The sequence below is a fragment of the Neolamprologus brichardi genome, chromosome 23, assembly GCF_056152115.1.
Source record: "Neolamprologus brichardi isolate AB-2024 chromosome 23, ASM5615211v1, whole genome shotgun sequence".
Classification (NCBI taxonomy): Eukaryota; Metazoa; Chordata; class Actinopteri; order Cichliformes; family Cichlidae; genus Neolamprologus; species Neolamprologus brichardi.
The window spans coordinates 36,862,491-36,881,416 of NC_142125.1; the positions used below are offsets into that span (position 1 = coordinate 36,862,491).

Consider the following 18,926-nt stretch of genomic DNA (forward strand, 5'->3'; position numbering starts at 1 on the left):
AGGGGATTCGTTTGCTCCTGTCTGAATAATACTGCCTCCTAATGTAGCAAGCAAAAACAAACAGATCCTAGAAGGTAATCACTGTCGTTTATTAAGGTCACTGTATGTGCTGTTGTCCTCAGTGTCCACACACAAACATAAAAATCATGATGTGCAGCAGAGCAGCTCATTAGACGTTCTGACGGTGTAGCAGTCTAGAACATGGTTGCATGAAATGCGTCTGCTATTCAGTCCCACTGTTTACCTCTCACAAAACATAGCAAGCACGTGTTCGTCGATGCTGCTAGTCCCAGTCACCGGTCTCAGGAACAGTCCCGCCACCGCGTCCGGGTCCACGGCGCGCAGGGTGCTCAGGACCACGCGAAGCTTGCCGGACCGGCTCGCGTTCCCCCGGTTCCCCACGTGCTCATAAAGCGCGCGCTCAGCCTCCCTCTGAAGCGCGTGGATGTACTCCTGACACTCCAGCTCAGGCACTTTAACAAGGCGGACACAGACAGGGAGACATGTTGGGCTGCTTAAATAATCACTGTTCACCCACTATGAATCCACAGCTGTATAAATGCGTTGGTGTGTAATGCTGTTAGAGGTGTGTGTGTTTGTGTGTGTCTTGTATTAAGAGGAAGATTTAGGTCTAGTTCAACCCGGTATATTTATCAGAGCAGGGTTATGACACAAAGCCGTGTGGGTCACTCGTGCCTGAGTGCGGGTGTAATCTTACCCGGGGTGAACAGTATCGCTCCTTTCAGAAACGCGTGTTCTTTGACGGTGATAGTGAGTCCTCGGCACTTCACCAGAAACATCTGGATACTCTGCACATCACAGAGAGGCACCCCAGGGTGTTGAGCGGCGCCGGCAGTGCGCTCTCGTCGGTCCGCGTCGTGCGTCAGAATCTCGTGTAACAGACTGGGCTTCTGCGTCTCCACGGTGTCGAAGTCCACGGAGTCCTGCACCAAGCCCAGGAGCAGCAGGGGCGCCCAGCTGTTGCGCACGAGTCGGAGCTGGTCATCGGCTGGCAAACCCCGAAAACACGGCACGTTTTTCACGAACCTGAAAGTTTTGAGCAGCACCTCGCAGGCTGCTCTGATCACGGACTGTGGAGCCCGAATGGCCACCAGCTTCCTCATGGACGCGCAGGAGCAACACCGGTGCGCAGCGGTCGTGTCCTCGCGCGCCTGCGGGCACAGAGCCTCTCTGTTGAGGATGCTGTAGAGGATGCTGCCATGCCCCGTGTCCTGCGTGACTTTACACTCACAACACGACATGGCGCCCCACGCTGATTATGAGCTCTTCATGGCGAGTATCATCTTTTTTATAGACTTGGAGCACAACACCCCCCCCCCCACCCCCCCCCAAAAAAAAAAAAAAAAAAAACTATAGCAAAAACATACTTCCGGTTAGCAGTTTTCAAATTAAAAGGACTACAAAATGATAGCAGACAAATGAATAGCTACATCAACAGTAACGCTTACTTTAAAGAAAGAAAAGAAACATTGGAATGGGGAAAATGGTTTCTCCTTATGCTTTTTGTTTTTATAGGCTTCAGTCCCGAGTGCATCTGTAATAATCTGCACATTATAATCTGCTAATAAATTGGACAGAATGGTGGGGTTTTTCAGGCATCATTTATGAGTCATTGCTAAAATAATGAGTGCAATTTTAAAAATGATGATATTCTATTGTCAGGACAAGTGGTTTATAATCTTCCTGATGCTGGAAACAACAGCCAGCTGATTGGAGCAAAGACCTGTTGCCTACAGAGATGTTGCATAGTGCCCTCTGGTGGGAAAATGATGTAAAATCAACACTCATGACATGGTTGAAGAGTGTTTCTCCAGTCACTGCTTTAAGTTTTCATTTATCAGCATATCAACAAGTGTATCAGCAAATCGCTAATATTGTTTGGGCTCTAACCAATTCAAAAATGTTCTCAGATCTTGGAGGGAATAAAGACACGATCTAGAAAGATGGTTTATTCATAAAGAAATCAGGGATAAAATACATTAAGTTTTACTTTGCAGCATTTTCTTGGATGCTTTAGCTGAGTTTCCAAGTGACAGCTGAGGTTTTCATAATAATGTGAAATGATTCACACGTATGAACAATGATAAGATCATGATTGAGCACCATTTTCTATTAGTGTTAATCAAAATAGACTCAGTTCAATAGTGTTACGCTGTAACACGGGTTAGAATAGTTTTGTATAAATCACCACGTTCAGTTTAGTCTAACTGTGAAGATGTGTCATTTCCACATGTCATAAATGGCACTGATATGCAGTGGAGTTTATTTAATACAGGCAGAGTCTATTTATCTGAGGTTTAGGTTAAACGCTGGACCCTGGGGAAAAGAGTATGTACAGATAAACATGGTGTGAAGGTGACAGTCGACCCTTGGAGGAAGAAAATTAGAAAGGAGATGAGTGGTTTCTTCCACAGGCAGGAAGTTAAGTAATTCCCAGCATTACATTGTTACTGTGGTAATCTGTTAAACAGGGACTGTTTTATGGTATGGATGGTTTGTTCTGTCATGCACTGTACATTGTTGTTGTGTGGTCACTGCAGGATAAATATGTGTAAATCTGATTTCTTTTCTCATGAAATCAGACTGAAGAAAAACATTGCTTTGACAAACAGCAGGCATCCCCAGAAAAAAAGGCTCAGGTACAAAAAGTCAGTGAAAGCACGAAAGACGACATCACCTCTACACTTTTACTGTCACTGACACGAGAACGGACTTTGGAAACATGAGTTAAAACTAACTGCAGTTTTCCTTTTTGCTTTGTGTAGAAGATTCATGCAACTTTTAAAATGTTCAACAAATATAATAAAGCAACTTGGTAAACTTGGACACTCACGTGCAATTTATATAATTTTAGTGTTAGGCAAGCATGAAAAGGAAGCTTTTATTTTGAAAGCAAAATGGTCCAAGTTTCAGCCTCACTGTGGCTGCATGTAGCTGGCTTGATGGAAGACTGAGTTGTAGGAGTGAAATGGGTTCACATAAAACACTAAGCAGGGGCCTCTGGCAGCAATTGATCTGAAGCTCACATGTGCTTATTTGTAACGGTCCAAACACGACGCAGTTTGTTGTGCATTCAGTGATTTAAGGTTAACGTATCCTGCTCACTCTCTGAGGCTTAATTTGTTTTTGAATGAGTGTACCATGCTGCATTTTAAGCTCCGTTTGTCTATGCAAAGACCTGCAGATGGCCTTAGAGGACAGAATACAGTAAAGCCAAAACATGTAAATAACCACCTCTTACCACAGGGTGTACTCGATGTCTGCGCCGGGTCTGCTTTGCTGTAAGATCTTGCTACAAATTCAGAAATACTACACACTTCTGAAAAAGACCGGGAATTTGGCACATCTGAGCAAGTGACTGACTGAAATGAGTCAGAATCTGCGTCAAGGCTCTTTGTGTTTGACTTTCAGTTTGACTTGAGCTCTAAAATCAGTGATGCTCTCTCACTTGAAAGGTCCTGACATTTAGGACTTTGTGGTGGAATGTTCGGGAAAGTTTTCACCGCAGAAGGTGACAGACTGCTGGCCGGCTTAATTCAGCTTGTTTACAATCTGTGGAGCAGACACAGAAGTGACGGACACGGCATAAGTGAAGGCCGTGGAAGAAGTTTACTTAAAAATAAAAGTTGTTTTATTTTTTGCTTTTACTTTGAAGGAAAATTGGCAAACCTTTCAAGCAGTTTTTATGAGATAAGCCGGCGATTCTGTACATGCAGTTTTTATATTATTAGAGAATTAAAGCAGAAAAGGCTTCAGAGTAAGTGTCCCGAGGCCTCTCACAGTAGCTGTCAGGTTGCCTGGTTTGCTACTTGAAGGACGCGTGAAGTTTTATTCATAGCGAGACGGAAACGCATAAAACCAAACAGCTAGTTCTTTGAGTCTGACAGTCTGCAGCCCTGCAGGTAATAAAAGAAATTCTGTACTCAACTTAAGCCAAAACAGAATAAATATGATGTTGTTCTGAGGTTTTTGGAGTTTGTTTTGTTGTTGTTTTGATGGAAGTCGTGCGGCTAAATTCTCTGTCCATCACTGCGTGAAGGATGCTGCCGTTTTCCGAAGCGGAGTCTAATCTGATCAGGTGTTTTGGGGCGGAGGCGTGCAGCCATTAGAGTTTGATTCCATTTCCTCAGCTGTGAGGGTTTGAAGCAGCAGGCTGATGGAGGCATAAAAGGAAAGCTGCCCTCAGTGTGTAATTACCTGACAAGGCCAGACATTTCTCCTTGTGCGAGAATCTGTTTCTATAGTAACAAAGTGTAGCAGCAAACATACGTCTGAATTCAAACCAAGAACACAGTGTTGATTATACAAAGGTCATTGAGGGATGTTAAGTGGGATGAATATTATGCAGAATTCTGAAGGTCGCTGACGCCTTTCATCAAACTTGTTTCTAATGATCCTTTTTCTGTTTCTCAGGGTTGTTTGTGAAGAATTTCATTCATCATCAGGGCCTTACACAACTTTTCAGCATCGCACTTTAACAAGTTCCAATGTCGACAAGCCTTGAGTCAGAGAGCACGCAGTTCTCCCTTTGTTTCACTTTTGTCTTGGTGTGAGAAGACCCTCTGCAGCATTAATGCTGCGCCTCTTTGTGAAACACCAGAATTGCTCGGTCTGTTCAGTTATTGTGTTACGAGCCAGAATTCGAGGTGCTGTAAACACGCTGTGGAGTTTATTTTATTCAGAAGCAAATCATTGCATTGTGTTGCTCTGATGCTATCAGCCGAGAAATCGTACAAGGTGATTTAAAAAATGAGACATTTTGAAAAGTCTTTTGATATCCTCTAATTATAAGAATTTGAAATACTTGATTTATTAGAGCAGTTGGAGCACCCTGATATTCACAATAATGTTAGTAACTGTTGTAATAATAATGGCAACAACAGCAAAAACCAAAAAACATGTTTTTGAGCAAAATGAAAATGATTTGATGGGTTTTATCTGCCGCTCATCTACGTCGTGCCGAGAAATGGAGGCGTGATTAAAGCCTGTGATACCTGCTTCTGCTTTGTAAAGGTGCCTGAAAATATCTTAAATCTAAACTAGTGCCAGGTGGCGACTGCTAAACCTCATCATAGCACAGGATTTCCTGCGTTGTCGGCTTAAATCAGCTATTTCGTAAGCACGCAAAAAATGTCATTGCAGTAAACGTTCTCTGTGGAGGAGAAAGAGCAGAGGAGGAAAATTCCCCCAGTCCATTTAGCACAAGTTCTTCCATCTGTGTGTCTGTGACTTAGGGGGGGAGAAATTCATCATCAGCTCAGTGTCTCACAGTACTGATAAAGGTCAGCCTTAGACTGAAGGCAGACAGACAGGCACAGTGTCACTCTTGTCGCTCTTTGACTTGTAACTTCGGGCTTTTCAGAAATCTGCAAAGAAATGGTCAGTATTTTAACTTCTTTTTAAACTGGCTGGATAAACCTAAGGCTTAGAGAAAGATTATTTCTGTGGTTCAAAGTTGGACAAAGATGGAGCTGCAGTTTCTTTAATGCTCACTTGCAATTTTGGGGTGAACTGAGGCTTTGATTGGTTTATTTTTCTGCAGCTTGTGGCGTTGCAGTGCTTTGACATGAGCTTTTGCTTCCTGTCCTGTTTTAACCACACTGTTGAAGCCTCCCTTGCTGCACAGTTCATATTTATGCACAATCTACCATCTCGCGGTGGATTGAGGCTGTAGCCTGCAGGTAGACACTCTGCATGTCCTTCATGACCAAAGCTCCGTCGCTGCTTTGATATTCATTATCCTGAACTCGATGTGAACTCAGGAATTTTTTTTTATCGCTGCGTGTGTGTGAAACTGAAATCTTCTGATGGAGCAGCTGTTCAAAGAAGTTGAGCGCACAGTACTTTGAGAGGTTGTTTCTCAGTAGCACTGATAGATTAGAACATGTCATTTGTTCATATAACAAACACAAGGGTAACACTGTAAGCCACAATATGCTTAAGCTAACCACAACATGACATTTCTAGAGCAGACATGATTTGAAACTAGAGCAGAGAATATTTTTATCTGATCTGCTGAAGCAGCTGAATCAGATGAAATGAGGTTTTAATGACCTCGCATGTTCAGTATCTGTTACACCTGTCACCTCTGAGGCCGTGCGGTCTACTGTTATCGACCAGGCTGTTAATCAATACAGACGTGGAAAGATTCATTTTTAATAACTCTTTGGTTAATGTTATGCCCACAAGGTAAAATATTATAAAGTGTAGATTTGTGTCTTTTAAAGCCTGAATATATTAATATGTCACTGAATGCATAAAAAATTATAATGTAACTTGCTGCATTTCTTAGATTTATAGTGTGCATGTTATTTATTGATCCCATTTTCACTACAGTTCACAAGAATTCTTAGTTTTATTTTTTATTTAATTAAAAATTTTGCAATACTTTGTTTTACGGCCTTCAGTGTGGGAGTGTGGTTCTTTTAAGTGTAATGATACTATTTTCACTTTGAGTCTTTATGCTGCTGCTGTAACAGTAAAGAAGTGTCAACATGTGAATATCTCACATGAATGTACACTGACGAGTCTGTAAGTTATGTCATATTGATTTATTATTTTTAAGTTAAAATTTTTATTTTCTTCCCCTTTCACCGTCTTTATTTTTGTACCTTGAATGTCACACAACCGAAGAAATGTAGCAGAGCGTCGGCTCCTCTCAGCCTTCAGATAATGCACTGTTGGACAGTCGAGCTGTAAATTATACTATTTAATATGATTTACTATTTCATATGTGTGAGGAGGATTAGTGTAAGTTAGATTTTATTTCTTTAGCATTTTCATATATTTGATAATTTCACGTTTACAGCTCGGAATTGTTGAATTTTGTTGCTCATGAATTTCAGTCTAACACTTCCAATCTGAAAGCTTATTAACAAACTTTATTTTATTTCAAATGCAAACCCACTCATTTGCATAAAGAAGTAGTGAATAAATGTTTAAAAAAAATTGATGATAAAGAATATATAAAATATGACTAGAAAATAATAAACAAAATGTAAGAAGAAAGCATATTAATAGTTATTTATATTGTACAACAAATGTAAATACAGACAAGAGCAAATTTGAGCCTACATTTAATTTTGAATATTTTTAATTGGATATTAATTTGAGTAATTGCTTTGGTCTATTATATATTTATCCTCTAATTATTTGTTTTGCTCTCCTTAAAAAAAAAAGTTAAGTTAAAATTTTTGATTAAAAAAAAAATAAAAAAATCTGAAAGTAAGTACACCCACACAGCAACCTGCACCCGCGCTCACTTTCACATCTGAAATAAGACGCCAGACGCTTCGGTTTACTTTAAACACGTAAAAGGAAATATATTTTTTTAAAAATGAAATAACAAAAAAGAACAACATTTCATACAGAAGAGCTGCTTTTCTCATTTGCAGAGGTAATTTACACAGGACTTGAAATGAAGACACTTTACTCAAAGTGGCACAACGGCAGCCAAACCACAGCTTGAAATATTCACTTTTTTTATTATTACTATTATATTATTATTGTTTCCAACTCCTCGAGCCTTCAACTGATGTGCCATACATGTGTGTGTTGTGCCACTTGTGGTAAAGCATGAGGTTATGTCACATACTGAGCTTCTTTTAAGGGTTAATATACACTGGCTCTTGGTAATTCACTCATGACGTACGCACCATTGAAACATTTACACACAAAATTTTAATCTTCTCTCCCCCCAGAAAAACAAGAATTCTCCTTTATTTATTTTTTTAAATATTTTTGAAGACAACAGTTAACAGTTCCAAAAATGGTGGCTCTACGATTGGACCGATCCCACCTACGTGAAGCCCTGTCCTTCCACACACACATTTCAACAAGCATGGCTCACTGAGTGTTAGGAGAGAAGAAATGGTTGTCGTGGCGCCGGTCTGCCTGGCAGAAAGCAGGGGTGTGCATAGGTGTTAGCCACTTCTTCCCCAACGCTCTGATAAGGCAGTTTTTCTTTTTTTTTACCGTTGTTGTTTTTGCTTCCACTTCAGGAGCCGTGTTTAGTGGTGAATGTCAGTGCTTTTATTTCTTTATTTTTTTTCATAGCTGGTAATGTCTCAAAAACAAACTTCCAGGTCCACCGATTCGCATTTTGTGTACAAGGGAGCAGAGTAAAGACAGCCAGAGAAGAGTAGGCGAGACGTCGTGAAAACCGAGATGACAGAATGCAGCACGCGTTTTCTTCATTGTCCATTTTGTGCAAACTGAGATGTAAACAAAGACCATCGAAGGCTGGGGAAGGAAGCATAGGACGTCAGGCTACAGCAACACGGGGAGAGACGACATAGAGGGGTGCAAGTGTGCTCGTTCAACAAACTGAAAGGCACAGAGGGCCGGTGAAATAAATAAGAGCTGAGGGAGAAAGAAAATGCCAAGTTTCCTGTGCTTTTCGTGTCACTCTAACTTGGACGTGGAGCTGAGGGAGTCGGTTGTCGCCACTATAGCAGCTTCTAATGTGCTTCAGAGTTCGGCCTGCTTGTCACAGGAGCCGAGGAGATTAGAGGGGAGAACGGAGTACCACAAGGAGTGCATTAAAAGGTCAACACGCACACAGGCAACCCCATAAGACTGCTTTATGGTCATGCTTGCTATTGTCTTTCCAATATTACCATCCATCATCAATTACAAAAGAAAAAGTACAAAATATCTACTACACTGCCCCACCACTCCCCACCATTCAACTATATTAGGACAGAACCATATTCACTTAGTTTTTAGTCATTTATATATATATATGTATATATTTACACAACAATATGCCTTTCAGGCTGTTGAGAAAAGGGGCGAGGAGGAGGATGAAGAAGTCTCGGTAATGAGACGTCAGTCATTAGTTTCTTCGTTTCTCTCTTCTTCAATAACAGTTTATCTACAGAAATGCGATTCTGATGAGAGATGTGATTCAGAGTTTAGATTCCACGTTGAATCGGAGATGGATCGTCGAGGGCGATGAGCGAGTTGCCGTTGAGTGTATGTCAGTAGACCCAGGAGACGGGAACCCACTGAGGAGTGGTGGACACCAGGTCCACGGCCTCCTCCAGTAGGCGGATGGTGTCGTCGATCTCGTTGTTGATGATGGTCTGGTCAAAGTAGTGAGCGTAGGTTTGCTGCAGCATCTCCGACTCCTTCTGTAGCCGCTGAAGAGATTCGTCCTGGTGGAGTGGGGGGGGGGGGGAGAGAGAGTGACATCAGTGCCTGGCTTTGGCTGAAGTACAGAGGTGATGTGCTTCGAGGCTCCAGTTCACCTTTGGAGTGGTGGAAAAAACCCTGAACTCTGCAGGTGTTCTTAAACTGATTTTAGATAATGTTGCACCCACACTTTCTGCTTCAATTATTTAATGATGAGTTAATATTACACAAAGCAGGTAAGATAAGAGTCCCAGGATGTGGCTTTTGTAATAGTTTGAACTGGAAAAAGGAAGAACTGAGTCTGAATATACGACCCGATCATCTAATTAATAGATGGCTCTTAAATAACTGCAGTATTTCTAGGGGTTAAATTGAACTAAGTAGTTGTCTTTTAAATAAGTCTTATATATTAGGAAATGATGGAGTTAATATCTATGAGAGAAGTCTATAAGAATAAAGATGTAGCCTCATTTGAAATGGAGTTCAGCTCAGTGTTAGGGCTCAGGCTCTTGCCCTGTTCACTATAACTATATTTAATTAAAAAAAAACTTAAATCTAAAGTGTTTCTCAGAAATACTCCAACCAGATATTTACTCCAGTAACAGTTCTGAATACAAGGAAGGGAAAATGGAAGAGAGGTGGAAGCCTGATGAAACAACAAGGCGTGAAGTTGCATCACAAATGAAAAGGCGCCCAAACAAAGGGATTATTGGAGGGATTAGAGGAATTAGAAGAAATCAAAAGGTAGAGTAGTGAACGAAGCAAGACTGCTGCTATTTAAACAAACACAGAGGGGCACAGAAGCTTTTCTACAGTCTCCAAACAACAAGTGAACTCGCACCATTTAATTTGTACTTACAGGCAGTTTCCTGCACCACTTTGGGACCTTGAGTGCACGTGAAAATAGGCATGCCAAAGGAAACACAAACATGCTTAAAGCAAAGTGAGCACGTGCAGTGAGAGGAACGCACAAGACGACAGAAATGGAAATTAAGATGCTCCTTTAGGCTGGGCTGTCCAGTTTGAATTCAGTGTGTGGTCCTTTGACCCCTAACAGCAATTACGCTGAAGCAGCACCCTCTTGATTTACATTTGTAATGATGCTCTCATCTGTTTTCTTTCAACAACACACCATCATAATTCAGACTAGAAAGCCAGCGTGTATGAACTGTGCCATTAGTATGAACTTGGTTAGTGCGTGCAGCGAAACATAACTGCCCAAGACGGGAAGAGCAAGTATAACAGAGAAGACCGTACCTCAGTCATGCCGGGGGTGATGGTGGGAGCCGCGATGAAGACGACGTATGGAGCAAACTCAGCTGTCCTGAGGATCTTTAGCGCCTGATGAGGAAAGAAAATCTTAAACTGTGTAGTTCACAAAGTGGCACATGAGACTGTTCTATCAGTGGAGAGGTTTTTTATACTGCCCAGACCTACTATGTGAATAAGTAAATTACTGCAAGTTCCAACATAAGGGTACTTTCACTTGAACTTATACTTGGCTTCTAGAGGAGATGGCTAATTTTGGGGTTGTAGCAAGAAAATGTCCGAGCCGAGATGACTCGCCTGTGGCTCGACGTCTAGGATGGAGATCATGCCCTGGGTATGGATCTGCCTGATAGTCTCCAGCCTGGTTCCATACATGGCATCCTCGTGGCTGCCATACTCCAGGTAGTCGTTGTTGCTGATGTCCTGCATCATCTGCTCGTGAGAAACAAAGTAGTAGTTCTTTCCGTTCTCCTCGTCTTTCTTGGGGGGCCGAGTTGTGTCTGAGACAGAAGAGATGAATATAGAAGTTACACTCCCGATGATGACACTGTTGTGTTGTAACGGGTCAAACATCCACTTTGAAATTTAAATGTTTGAGTCATTAGTTTGCTGTCCAATCGGAACAAGAGCTTGTTGTGGAAGTATTTAGATCTTGCTCTTACGAGGAATAGGGTAGGCAAAGCGGTCGGGATGTTTGGTGATCAGCGTGTTCTTGATGTGCCTCCGACCGACTCCGTGTGCACCTGAATCAAAGTAGAAAGAAGAAATTAAATGCATTAGTGCAGTAACTCCACACAGATCAGTCAGTTAGCTTTAAGTCTAAGTTTAGTAAGTTGCAGCGTGCTGACAGGAGTCCTCCTTGCCAATCTACGCTCATTCTTTCTATGATGAAGCGTTTATTCTCATGTCCTCCACAGCTGTTGTCTGGTGTCCAGTATTTGCAGAAAGAAACTAATGTATACGTTTTCTGAATTGATCTTTATAGCTGGTGCTTTCATTTGCACTCCGTTGTAATTTTAGAAAAGGTAAAACTGATTATTAATCATGCAGCCCAGCACAGTAGCACCTGGTTTAATGTGATCAATGAGCATCATCAGTGTTCCCACTCCATTACTCTCTTGTAATCATGAGAGTTTTTTAATAATTACAAGTTCCTGTAATTGCAGCTGGTAATGGCTGATTCAGAATAATACTTTCTGTATGTGCTCTTCACAGGCTGTCTGAATCACTGGGCTTTTTTCTGAATAGTTGTTGGTACATCTTAAGTACAAAACAAGAAAGGCTAATTTGGTTGTTTGGAATGGAAATAAACAAGCCAGACCGACAGGTTTACTTTGCAGTGCAGAGTTATTACACTAAGGTGGCAGCATCTCACCTGCCCACAAATACAACACTTGCTGATAAATGACGTCTCTGCTCCGAGTTTGTCTCTAGTTAACATTTAAAGGATATAAATGTGTATTCAAATGCTGTGATGTGTATTTGTTTCCTGTTTTAAATGCACTGGAGATGTTACTTTGATGTTCAAGCATTAGCTTTGCCTTTTTACTATGATGGTAAACTAAGCACACACAAGTTGGAAAAAAAAAACATAAATCAGAGCAACAAAAGTACATTTTTTTTTAATCACACCCGAATGATATTTAAGTACACGTGCAGACTTCAGGAAAGTGTAAGGAAGGCACTTTACTAAACACTGCAGGTTTTCTAATCATTAGATGGTTTGTTGTTCAGTCCCCAAGTGAAAGATGGATGTGCTTCAGTGCCCAAAAACACTATCTTCTGCCATTTATCTGGTTTTGAGGGCAGCGCCTCTTGCCCCCGGTCTACTCCCAATCAGAAACCCAAACACCTAACTGGCTCCTCTCAGGCAGCAGCAGCAGTTCTACTCTTAGCCCCTCCAAAATGACCTAACCTGCAGCCTTTGGTCAAAGGTTAGGATGGAGATGTAGCTGTAATTTGACAGCTTTGCTGTCAGTCTGAGCTCTCTTCATCGCTTCTGCATAACTGCAGACACTGCACTAATCCCACCGTCAGCCTCTAGCCCCTTTCTTGCCTCACTCGTGAACATGTTAGCTATACTTAAACTCCTCCACCTGGGACACCAACTTACAGTGGATTTATACTCTGTTAAATCTACACCGTAGGCACGCTGTAACCACAAACCCCTCGGAAAGCTTTACAGCAGAACCTGATGTGCAACTACAAAAGTATCTGGAGAAGCAGAAGAGCTACTGAACGGGCCAGTCGTGCAGGCTGTTTGTAGTTGTAGTCATTTGCTTTTCTGCGTTTACTTACCAAGTAAAACCAGCGTTTTTCTCTTAAATGACGGCAGTTTAACCACCTCCTCATATGTCACCAGATCTAGTTGATCAAACACTGCATCAGAGAATAAACAGGATTAGCTATAAGTAAGAAGAGGGCATGCGTTACATGCTAATTATAATGGACAGTATGAACTACTTAAACATGTTTTAGCGTATAAAATAAACTCCATAGATGAATTTTGAAGCGTGTGCTTAACAAATGAATGCCTTGTTCTCTCTGGTAGGCATGACAAAACACAGCAGCCCTCCAATAAATCCTGCTTCATCAAACCTCATGTTGCCACTGTACAAGGGTATGTTGTTGCTCCTAACTTTATATGAAGCAACACCTTTAGTAAAACTCCAGCCTTCATGAAGCAGAATGTATCACAGGGCGCTTTTCAGATCACTGTGGTGTCAGATAGGTGTACCTAATACGGTGTCTAAGGGAACACATGCAATGCTGATGCTAATGAGATTAACATTCATTCCAATGTTTTGTCCCTGTGGCATAAATCAAACCTGGGATTCTCAGTCAGGTGGGCTTCAATTATTCAAATGCCGCCATAATGTACACCAACTGCTCATTCAAACAGGCACACCCGATGAAGGTCGAATGCCTCGAGAAAGCATTAAAACCTACTTATTTGCACTAACCTTGGTAAAACAGAAAAACCGAATCAAGCTGACTAACATCTCTTTAATCTGAATTACAAACCAGAGCAGCTCATAACAAGTCTGACAAAGCCGCTGTCATTCAAAAGTCAAGGAGACATCAGGAAGAGGACGAGGCATGAAAGCAGAGAGAAGGAAGAAATACGTAGAAGCTGGATGCCAGCTCTCTGGAGTTACTTACATGCAGCCATGTCATTGGGTAAGAGACAGCATGAAATATGGACAAAGGGTGGGAGCGGAAGGGTTAATAAAAAGACACCATAAAAGAAGACAAATCAAACAAAAAACACCATAACAGAACTTGTTAACAGAGCTGTTAGTCACTGAAAATGAGGTCAAATTGAGACGGCAGCAGAAGAGGTCTGTCAGAGGGAAAAGGCAACAGACATGCAACAGTTACACATACAGGATCATCTACAGTCACTACAACAGGGGCAACAGTGCCGTTACAAGGTTAGCAATAATCAGTCTTCATCACTTCAGTTGAAAGGACATGCGTCACACTACTTCCTTTTTATTGCCCAAACAAGATATTAAGATTGTGACTGCACATTTATTCATCTACTGCACATTATCAAGGAGATATAGGAAAACAGTTCAGACTATTCAATGTAGCTTAGTTATATAAATGAATGAATAAGAACAGGTACTTGAGTACAGCAGTACTTGATAGCTATTAAATGTTTGCTTATGAATCAAAGATCTCAAAAATATTCTTGTTTTAGTGAAAAGGCTTCACTGCCAGGCTGCCTGACAGGACTTGACAATATCAGGGACTAGTTCCTGTCACCATCACCACTGCAACCCCTACTTAGGGTCATATTACAGTTTTGCATTAGTGAGCGGTCAAGTTAACTGCTTACAGTGAGTGTTAGTGTGACTTGTTGGCTTACCTGCGTTGTGCTTGGCCAGGTATTTGTCTTTGTACTGTTTCTTCTTCTTGCCAAACCAGGTACAGCTGGCCTGCTGTTCCTGTTTGGTCTTCTCCATTGCTATACACGCCACACGCCTGAAAGCAACACATGCACTGTTGAATGGCCGCATGTGACCAAAGGTAAATGTCAGCATGTGAGTGTAGAAGGAATTTAGCATTTTACAATAATGCAGAGGGGAATCATTTAAAGAGCTTTTACCCTGCTTTACATTTATTTATGCACACTGACACAAGCACCAGCATTATGGTGGAGTAATGTTGTGAAGCTACCTCCATCCCCCTCTAGGATACAGGTTAGTTCCAGGCTTGAATCCTGGCAGGGGTGCCTGGCTTCACAAAGACTTCATGGCCAACATAATAAGGTGTGTTTTAAAATAAAAAGCTTCAGTCACTGATGTGCATTTTTATTTTAAACTACAAACTTGTATTTTGATCTTTGTGATTGACACCGTGCATATTTGTGAACTTGTGTGGTGACTGCCTACCGTGCCCTGGCTACTTGACAAGTGTGGTTCAGATGAACTCGGGCATGTAATGCCATCACTAACCACAGCAAACACAACAGGAAGCAAGACAGTGAAATTTACTCAGGCCCAGATTGTAAAATGTAGGTCAGTGGAAGGAGGACCAATCATTCTTGTTGTTAGTACAATGTTAATACCACTCACAATGCACATTTAACATATAAAGGCTGTCAGATTTACATTTTAATGTTCTCGTCAATGCAGTCTGGGATTCACACAAACACACTCCTTATTTTCAAAGGCTAATCCTGCTAACCGGCCAGCCTGTCTCTTCCTGCCTGTTTTCCTACTGTATGGCCAGCTCACTGTGGCATTCTGCATCCACACAGGAGTGCAGAGGCCAGGCTGAATCCAGCAGGTGCAGAACTGGCTCATGTGCTGCTGCAGGGGAGTAGTAAACTATTTAAGCTCTCTGTCCCCAGATAACAGGATTTCTGTTCCTGAGTTTGTCTTTAAATAACAATAACATTACAAAGACAGAGTGCCTAGTTTTCCATAGTTGTACTACACAGCATGAGTACAGCAAGGACAGTAATGTAAGTACATTTGTACTGTAAGCGCATCTGTGAGGTCATCCTTCAGAACCATGTTTCTGCTACACATGTTATTAGAGGTGCATCTATTCAATTCAATTCAATTCAATTCAATTTTATTTATATAGCGCCAAATCACAACAAATGTCGCCTCAAGGCGCTTCATAGATACAGAGAAAAGCCCAACAATCATATGACCCCCTATGAGCAAGCACTTTGGCGACAGTGGGAAGGAAAAACTCCCTTTTAACAGGAAGAAACCTCCGGCAGAACCAGGCTCAGGGAGGGGCGGGGCCATCTGCTGCGACCGGTTGGGGTGAGAGAAGGAAGTAATCAGGATAGTCTGGATATTTTTACTATTTAGCAGCCCTCCACTAACTTCATCAGAAAACTCCATAACAGCTAAAACTTGCTACAGTTTTAGCTTCAAACTGGCGTTGAATGTTTGCTGTACTCACCATTCCTGCAGTTCAGGTGAGGGGATGAGTCCGGCTGTGCCATTCTTGGTGTTCTCCAGCTTTCCTTGCCACCAGTTGTGGTCATCCTTGGAGATGATCTGAATGATGTCACCTACCCGGAAGCGGATGCCGGCTTCCTTGCATGGGATGAGGTCGTCTTTTGCCGGGTCGTACTCAAATTGAGCGCGTACATAAATCTGTAGGTGCAGAACAGTGAGAAAAGCCTACATTAGGTGAGGAGAGGACGACAAGGCAAGCTGCCCTTATGAAGAGACCGGCTGCTACACTGGTAAGTAGTCAGAAATAAGACAGCAGTACAAAAGCCAGAGCAGGAAAAAGCACAAACACTCAGACTGATGAACAGCGGGACTAACGTGATCGAACAAAGAGCTTTGCTGCGTCTCTGCCTGCGGCTGGATTCGTTGGCTTGTGCACATACATCCATATTCTCTCTACTGATGAACTATTATGAAGCCTAAGCTTTGACAGCAAACATGGGATCTAAGCACCATTACGATGAGGAACCAAACTTTGCGGGGCAGGGAGGGGAGGGCTGAGAGGAGTCGGGATCTACTTCTACGGAGGGTCCACCAAGCTCCATCTTACCTTGATGGACAATTTGTCCTTGATAGCAGGTCTGCAGATCTATGGGGTTGAGAGCATCACACACACACATACAGTATATCATGCAGTAGAAAATGTCGGGGGGAGTCAAGAAAAAGGTTATGAGGAACCCATACAAAAATACAAAGTTTGTGCTGCATTTTATATACGTGTGTGTGTGTGATGATGGACTTTATCATGCAGAGGATATAAATGACAACTTTTGTTCTATAGTATGTGCTCTCTCTTGCTCTCTCTCTCTGATGGAGGCCCTACAGTGAAGAACAAGACTTGGTGTAATCAGAACAGGTGGAATGCGAAGGGGGGAAACACGAGTGATGTAGGTACATACATGCTGTGTAAGCACACCGTTGCATCGGGGAGTGCACGTGTGGTGTAAACAATTAGGAAATCTTACCTGACGGCCTTTAGGCTGAATAGTCGATGGCAGGTCCTATTTGGCAACACACAAAGAGACTTTTAGTATTTTAAGAGAATGATCTTAATCCAGATCCATTATCAAGATGATTTGTTGCTATGAGCTTTCACTTTTGGTCACCGTTACGCTGAACGTACCAGGATGGAGCTGGTCACACTAGCATGACCATTTGCAGGTGACTGTTGAGATAAATCCGGAGACTCTTTCTGCAACGGGATATAGAAACCTAAGGATTTAATTCCCCACAATGCACGTGAAACAAAATGTGTGCACTGATAGTTTTGTACCTCACAAGACATTGACTGGGATCGGTAACTGGGCACAATCTTGAAGGTGATGCTTCCCCTCATCTCTCTCTGTGGAGACAAAGAGCATTTTTTTAAAAATCTTTAACCATTGCAATAATTCAATCACAGAGGGACCACTGTTGCTTTTATTCACTCCCTATTTCTAGTGTCCCCTAGTAGTTTTTTGGACATTAGAAGTAAACAAACAGTTTTAAATGTTATTAATATTCAGGCACTAATAATGATGCTACTTGATGCCATCTTTTGGTACAATACATCACTAACATTACATCTTTAACATGCTGAATAAATTCAAAGAAATGCAGTGATATCAGCTGAAAAAGTGCCTGCTCAGAGCTGGTGTGACCTACCAGCATCTTCTGGAGCTGTTCTACCGTCTGATTAGCAACGCTGATGCCATTAATCTCCCGGATCTCATCTCCTACATGCAGAGTCCCTGAAGTGCAGAAAGAATGAATTAATAAAGGTTACAAACGAGGCTCGTGGGTGTTGAGACATCAGTATTTCACAAAGCAAAGACTACGAACACCCCAAGAGCCCAGCCAACGTAGAGTCGCGTTGTGTTGTGTCACATTACCAGAAGTCACTCCAATGTGAGAGTACAACATAAGAACTATCACACTTTGTTACTCACAACACTTACTAGATGAATGAGGACATTTTAAATGTCATCTCATATGACATGATTTACCTTGTCGATGGATCATCCCACCATGCATGATGCGGGCCACAATGCAGTGGTTGAGGTCGTTCATTTTCAGAGTAATGCCCTGGAACAGACACGGGGTCAGCGCATAACTATTCAGTTTTTTCAATTCAAGTTTATTTACATAGCACCAAATCACAAGAACAGCTGACTCAAAGCACTTTATATTGTAAGGTAAAGACCTTACGATACTACAAAGAAAACCAACAATCATATGAGGAAGTGCTTTGGCGACAGTGGAAAGGAAAAACTCCCTTTTAACAGCAAGAAACCTCCAGGGCGGCTATCTGCCGCGGCCAGTTGGGGGTGAGGAGAAGAAGACAGGACAAAGACGCTGCTAATGACCAGATGACAGCGTTTTCATTAGCCTCTGTGCCACACCCACCATTATACTCTTCTATTAGAAATAATGCTGAACCACATAATCGCAGTAGCTGTAGCTAATTTAGTTCCCGCTGTTGTTGACATAGAAAAGGTTTTAACTGTAGGTTTCTGAAACGTGAGCTTCCTGCACACACCATGGGCTCATCTGTGTTCTTCTGAAACTGAACCAGCCGAACCCTGGTGACATTTTCCAAGTCCATGTCTCCGTTGGTGCTGTCTGGGGAGTCTCCGTTCAGGTACGGTGAAGTAGGCGGGGGAGTCACCCTCAACGCCTCGTCGCTGTACACCTCGTGTGCCACCACATCGTGGGTCTGCAGCAGAGCCTGGACACAAACACTCAGTGTTAAGACTTGCAGACAATGACAGCTCTTTCCTGTTTTGGATGGTGGTGTGTATCGGTCTGCCTTGTTTATTTGTATATTTTCTCTTTCACCCTGCGATGGGGTTAACCGAGAGTGAAAATAAAGAGAAGCTTTATTTTCAGCAGCATGTTTTTGAGCCGTCTGCTCGCCTCGCTCTTTGAAAGTTTCATTTTCAGGTATTTTCTGTGAAACACTTTGGTACTCCTGTCTGTGACAGGCACTTTATAAATACACGTTGCTCATTTCTTTATGACATCGAAACCTTTAAG

At 42.1% G+C, this 18,926-nt stretch overlaps 2 protein-coding genes across 10 annotated transcripts in view; both read right to left on the bottom strand.

The window, feature by feature from the left end:
• Nucleotides 1–209: 209 nt before the first annotated feature.
• LOC102778989 (nuclear receptor subfamily 0 group B member 1-like) lies at nucleotides 210–1,284 on the bottom strand. Its single transcript, XM_006795678.2, has 2 exons — nucleotides 719–1,284; nucleotides 210–473 (listed from the first exon to the last, which is right to left on the bottom strand). Exons 1-2 carry the CDS (start codon nucleotides 1,260–1,262, stop codon nucleotides 241–243), a joined length of 777 nt encoding a protein of 258 aa, XP_006795741.2. The 5' UTR covers nucleotides 1,263–1,284; the 3' UTR covers nucleotides 210–240.
• A 6,033-nt stretch (nucleotides 1,285–7,317) lies between these two features.
• LOC102776690 (peripheral plasma membrane protein CASK-like) overlaps nucleotides 7,318–18,926 on the bottom strand; it is a 48,799-nt gene continuing 37,190 nt past the window's right edge. For 3 of the 9 annotated variants that reach the window (XM_006795668.3, XM_087836536.1, XM_006795670.3), the window contains 14 exons: nucleotides 18,430–18,618; nucleotides 17,897–17,975; nucleotides 17,556–17,641; nucleotides 17,185–17,253; nucleotides 17,035–17,103; nucleotides 16,877–16,912; nucleotides 16,462–16,500; nucleotides 15,856–16,052; nucleotides 14,300–14,415; nucleotides 12,724–12,804; nucleotides 11,088–11,168; nucleotides 10,723–10,925; nucleotides 10,414–10,497; nucleotides 7,318–9,179 (listed from right to left, as the gene is read on the bottom strand). In XM_006795668.3, the coding sequence (XP_006795731.1) occupies nucleotides 9,003–9,179; nucleotides 10,414–10,497; nucleotides 10,723–10,925; nucleotides 11,088–11,168; nucleotides 12,724–12,804; nucleotides 14,300–14,415; nucleotides 15,856–16,052; nucleotides 16,462–16,500; nucleotides 16,877–16,912; nucleotides 17,035–17,103; nucleotides 17,185–17,253; nucleotides 17,556–17,641; nucleotides 17,897–17,975; nucleotides 18,430–18,618 (1,506 nt within the window). In that variant the 3' untranslated portion in view covers nucleotides 7,318–9,002. The remainder of the gene's footprint in view (nucleotides 9,180–10,413; nucleotides 10,498–10,722; nucleotides 10,926–11,087; nucleotides 11,169–12,723; nucleotides 12,805–14,299; nucleotides 14,416–15,855; nucleotides 16,053–16,461; nucleotides 16,501–16,876; nucleotides 16,913–17,034; nucleotides 17,104–17,184; nucleotides 17,254–17,555; nucleotides 17,642–17,896; nucleotides 17,976–18,429; nucleotides 18,619–18,926) is intronic. The other 6 variants (XM_006795675.3, XM_006795672.3, XM_087836538.1 and 3 more) reach the window with 3 other exon arrangements.

Excerpts from the sequence above, each read along its gene's own strand:
- LOC102778989 (XM_006795678.2), bottom strand. The coding sequence starts at position 1,262 with ATGTCGTGTTGTGAGTGTAAAGTCACGCAGGACACGGGGCATGGCAGC. Across the intron at positions 474-718 it reads AGCGATACTGTTCACCCCGG|TGCCTGAGCTGGAGTGTCAG; the intron begins GTAAGATTACAC and ends GCCTTGTTAAAG.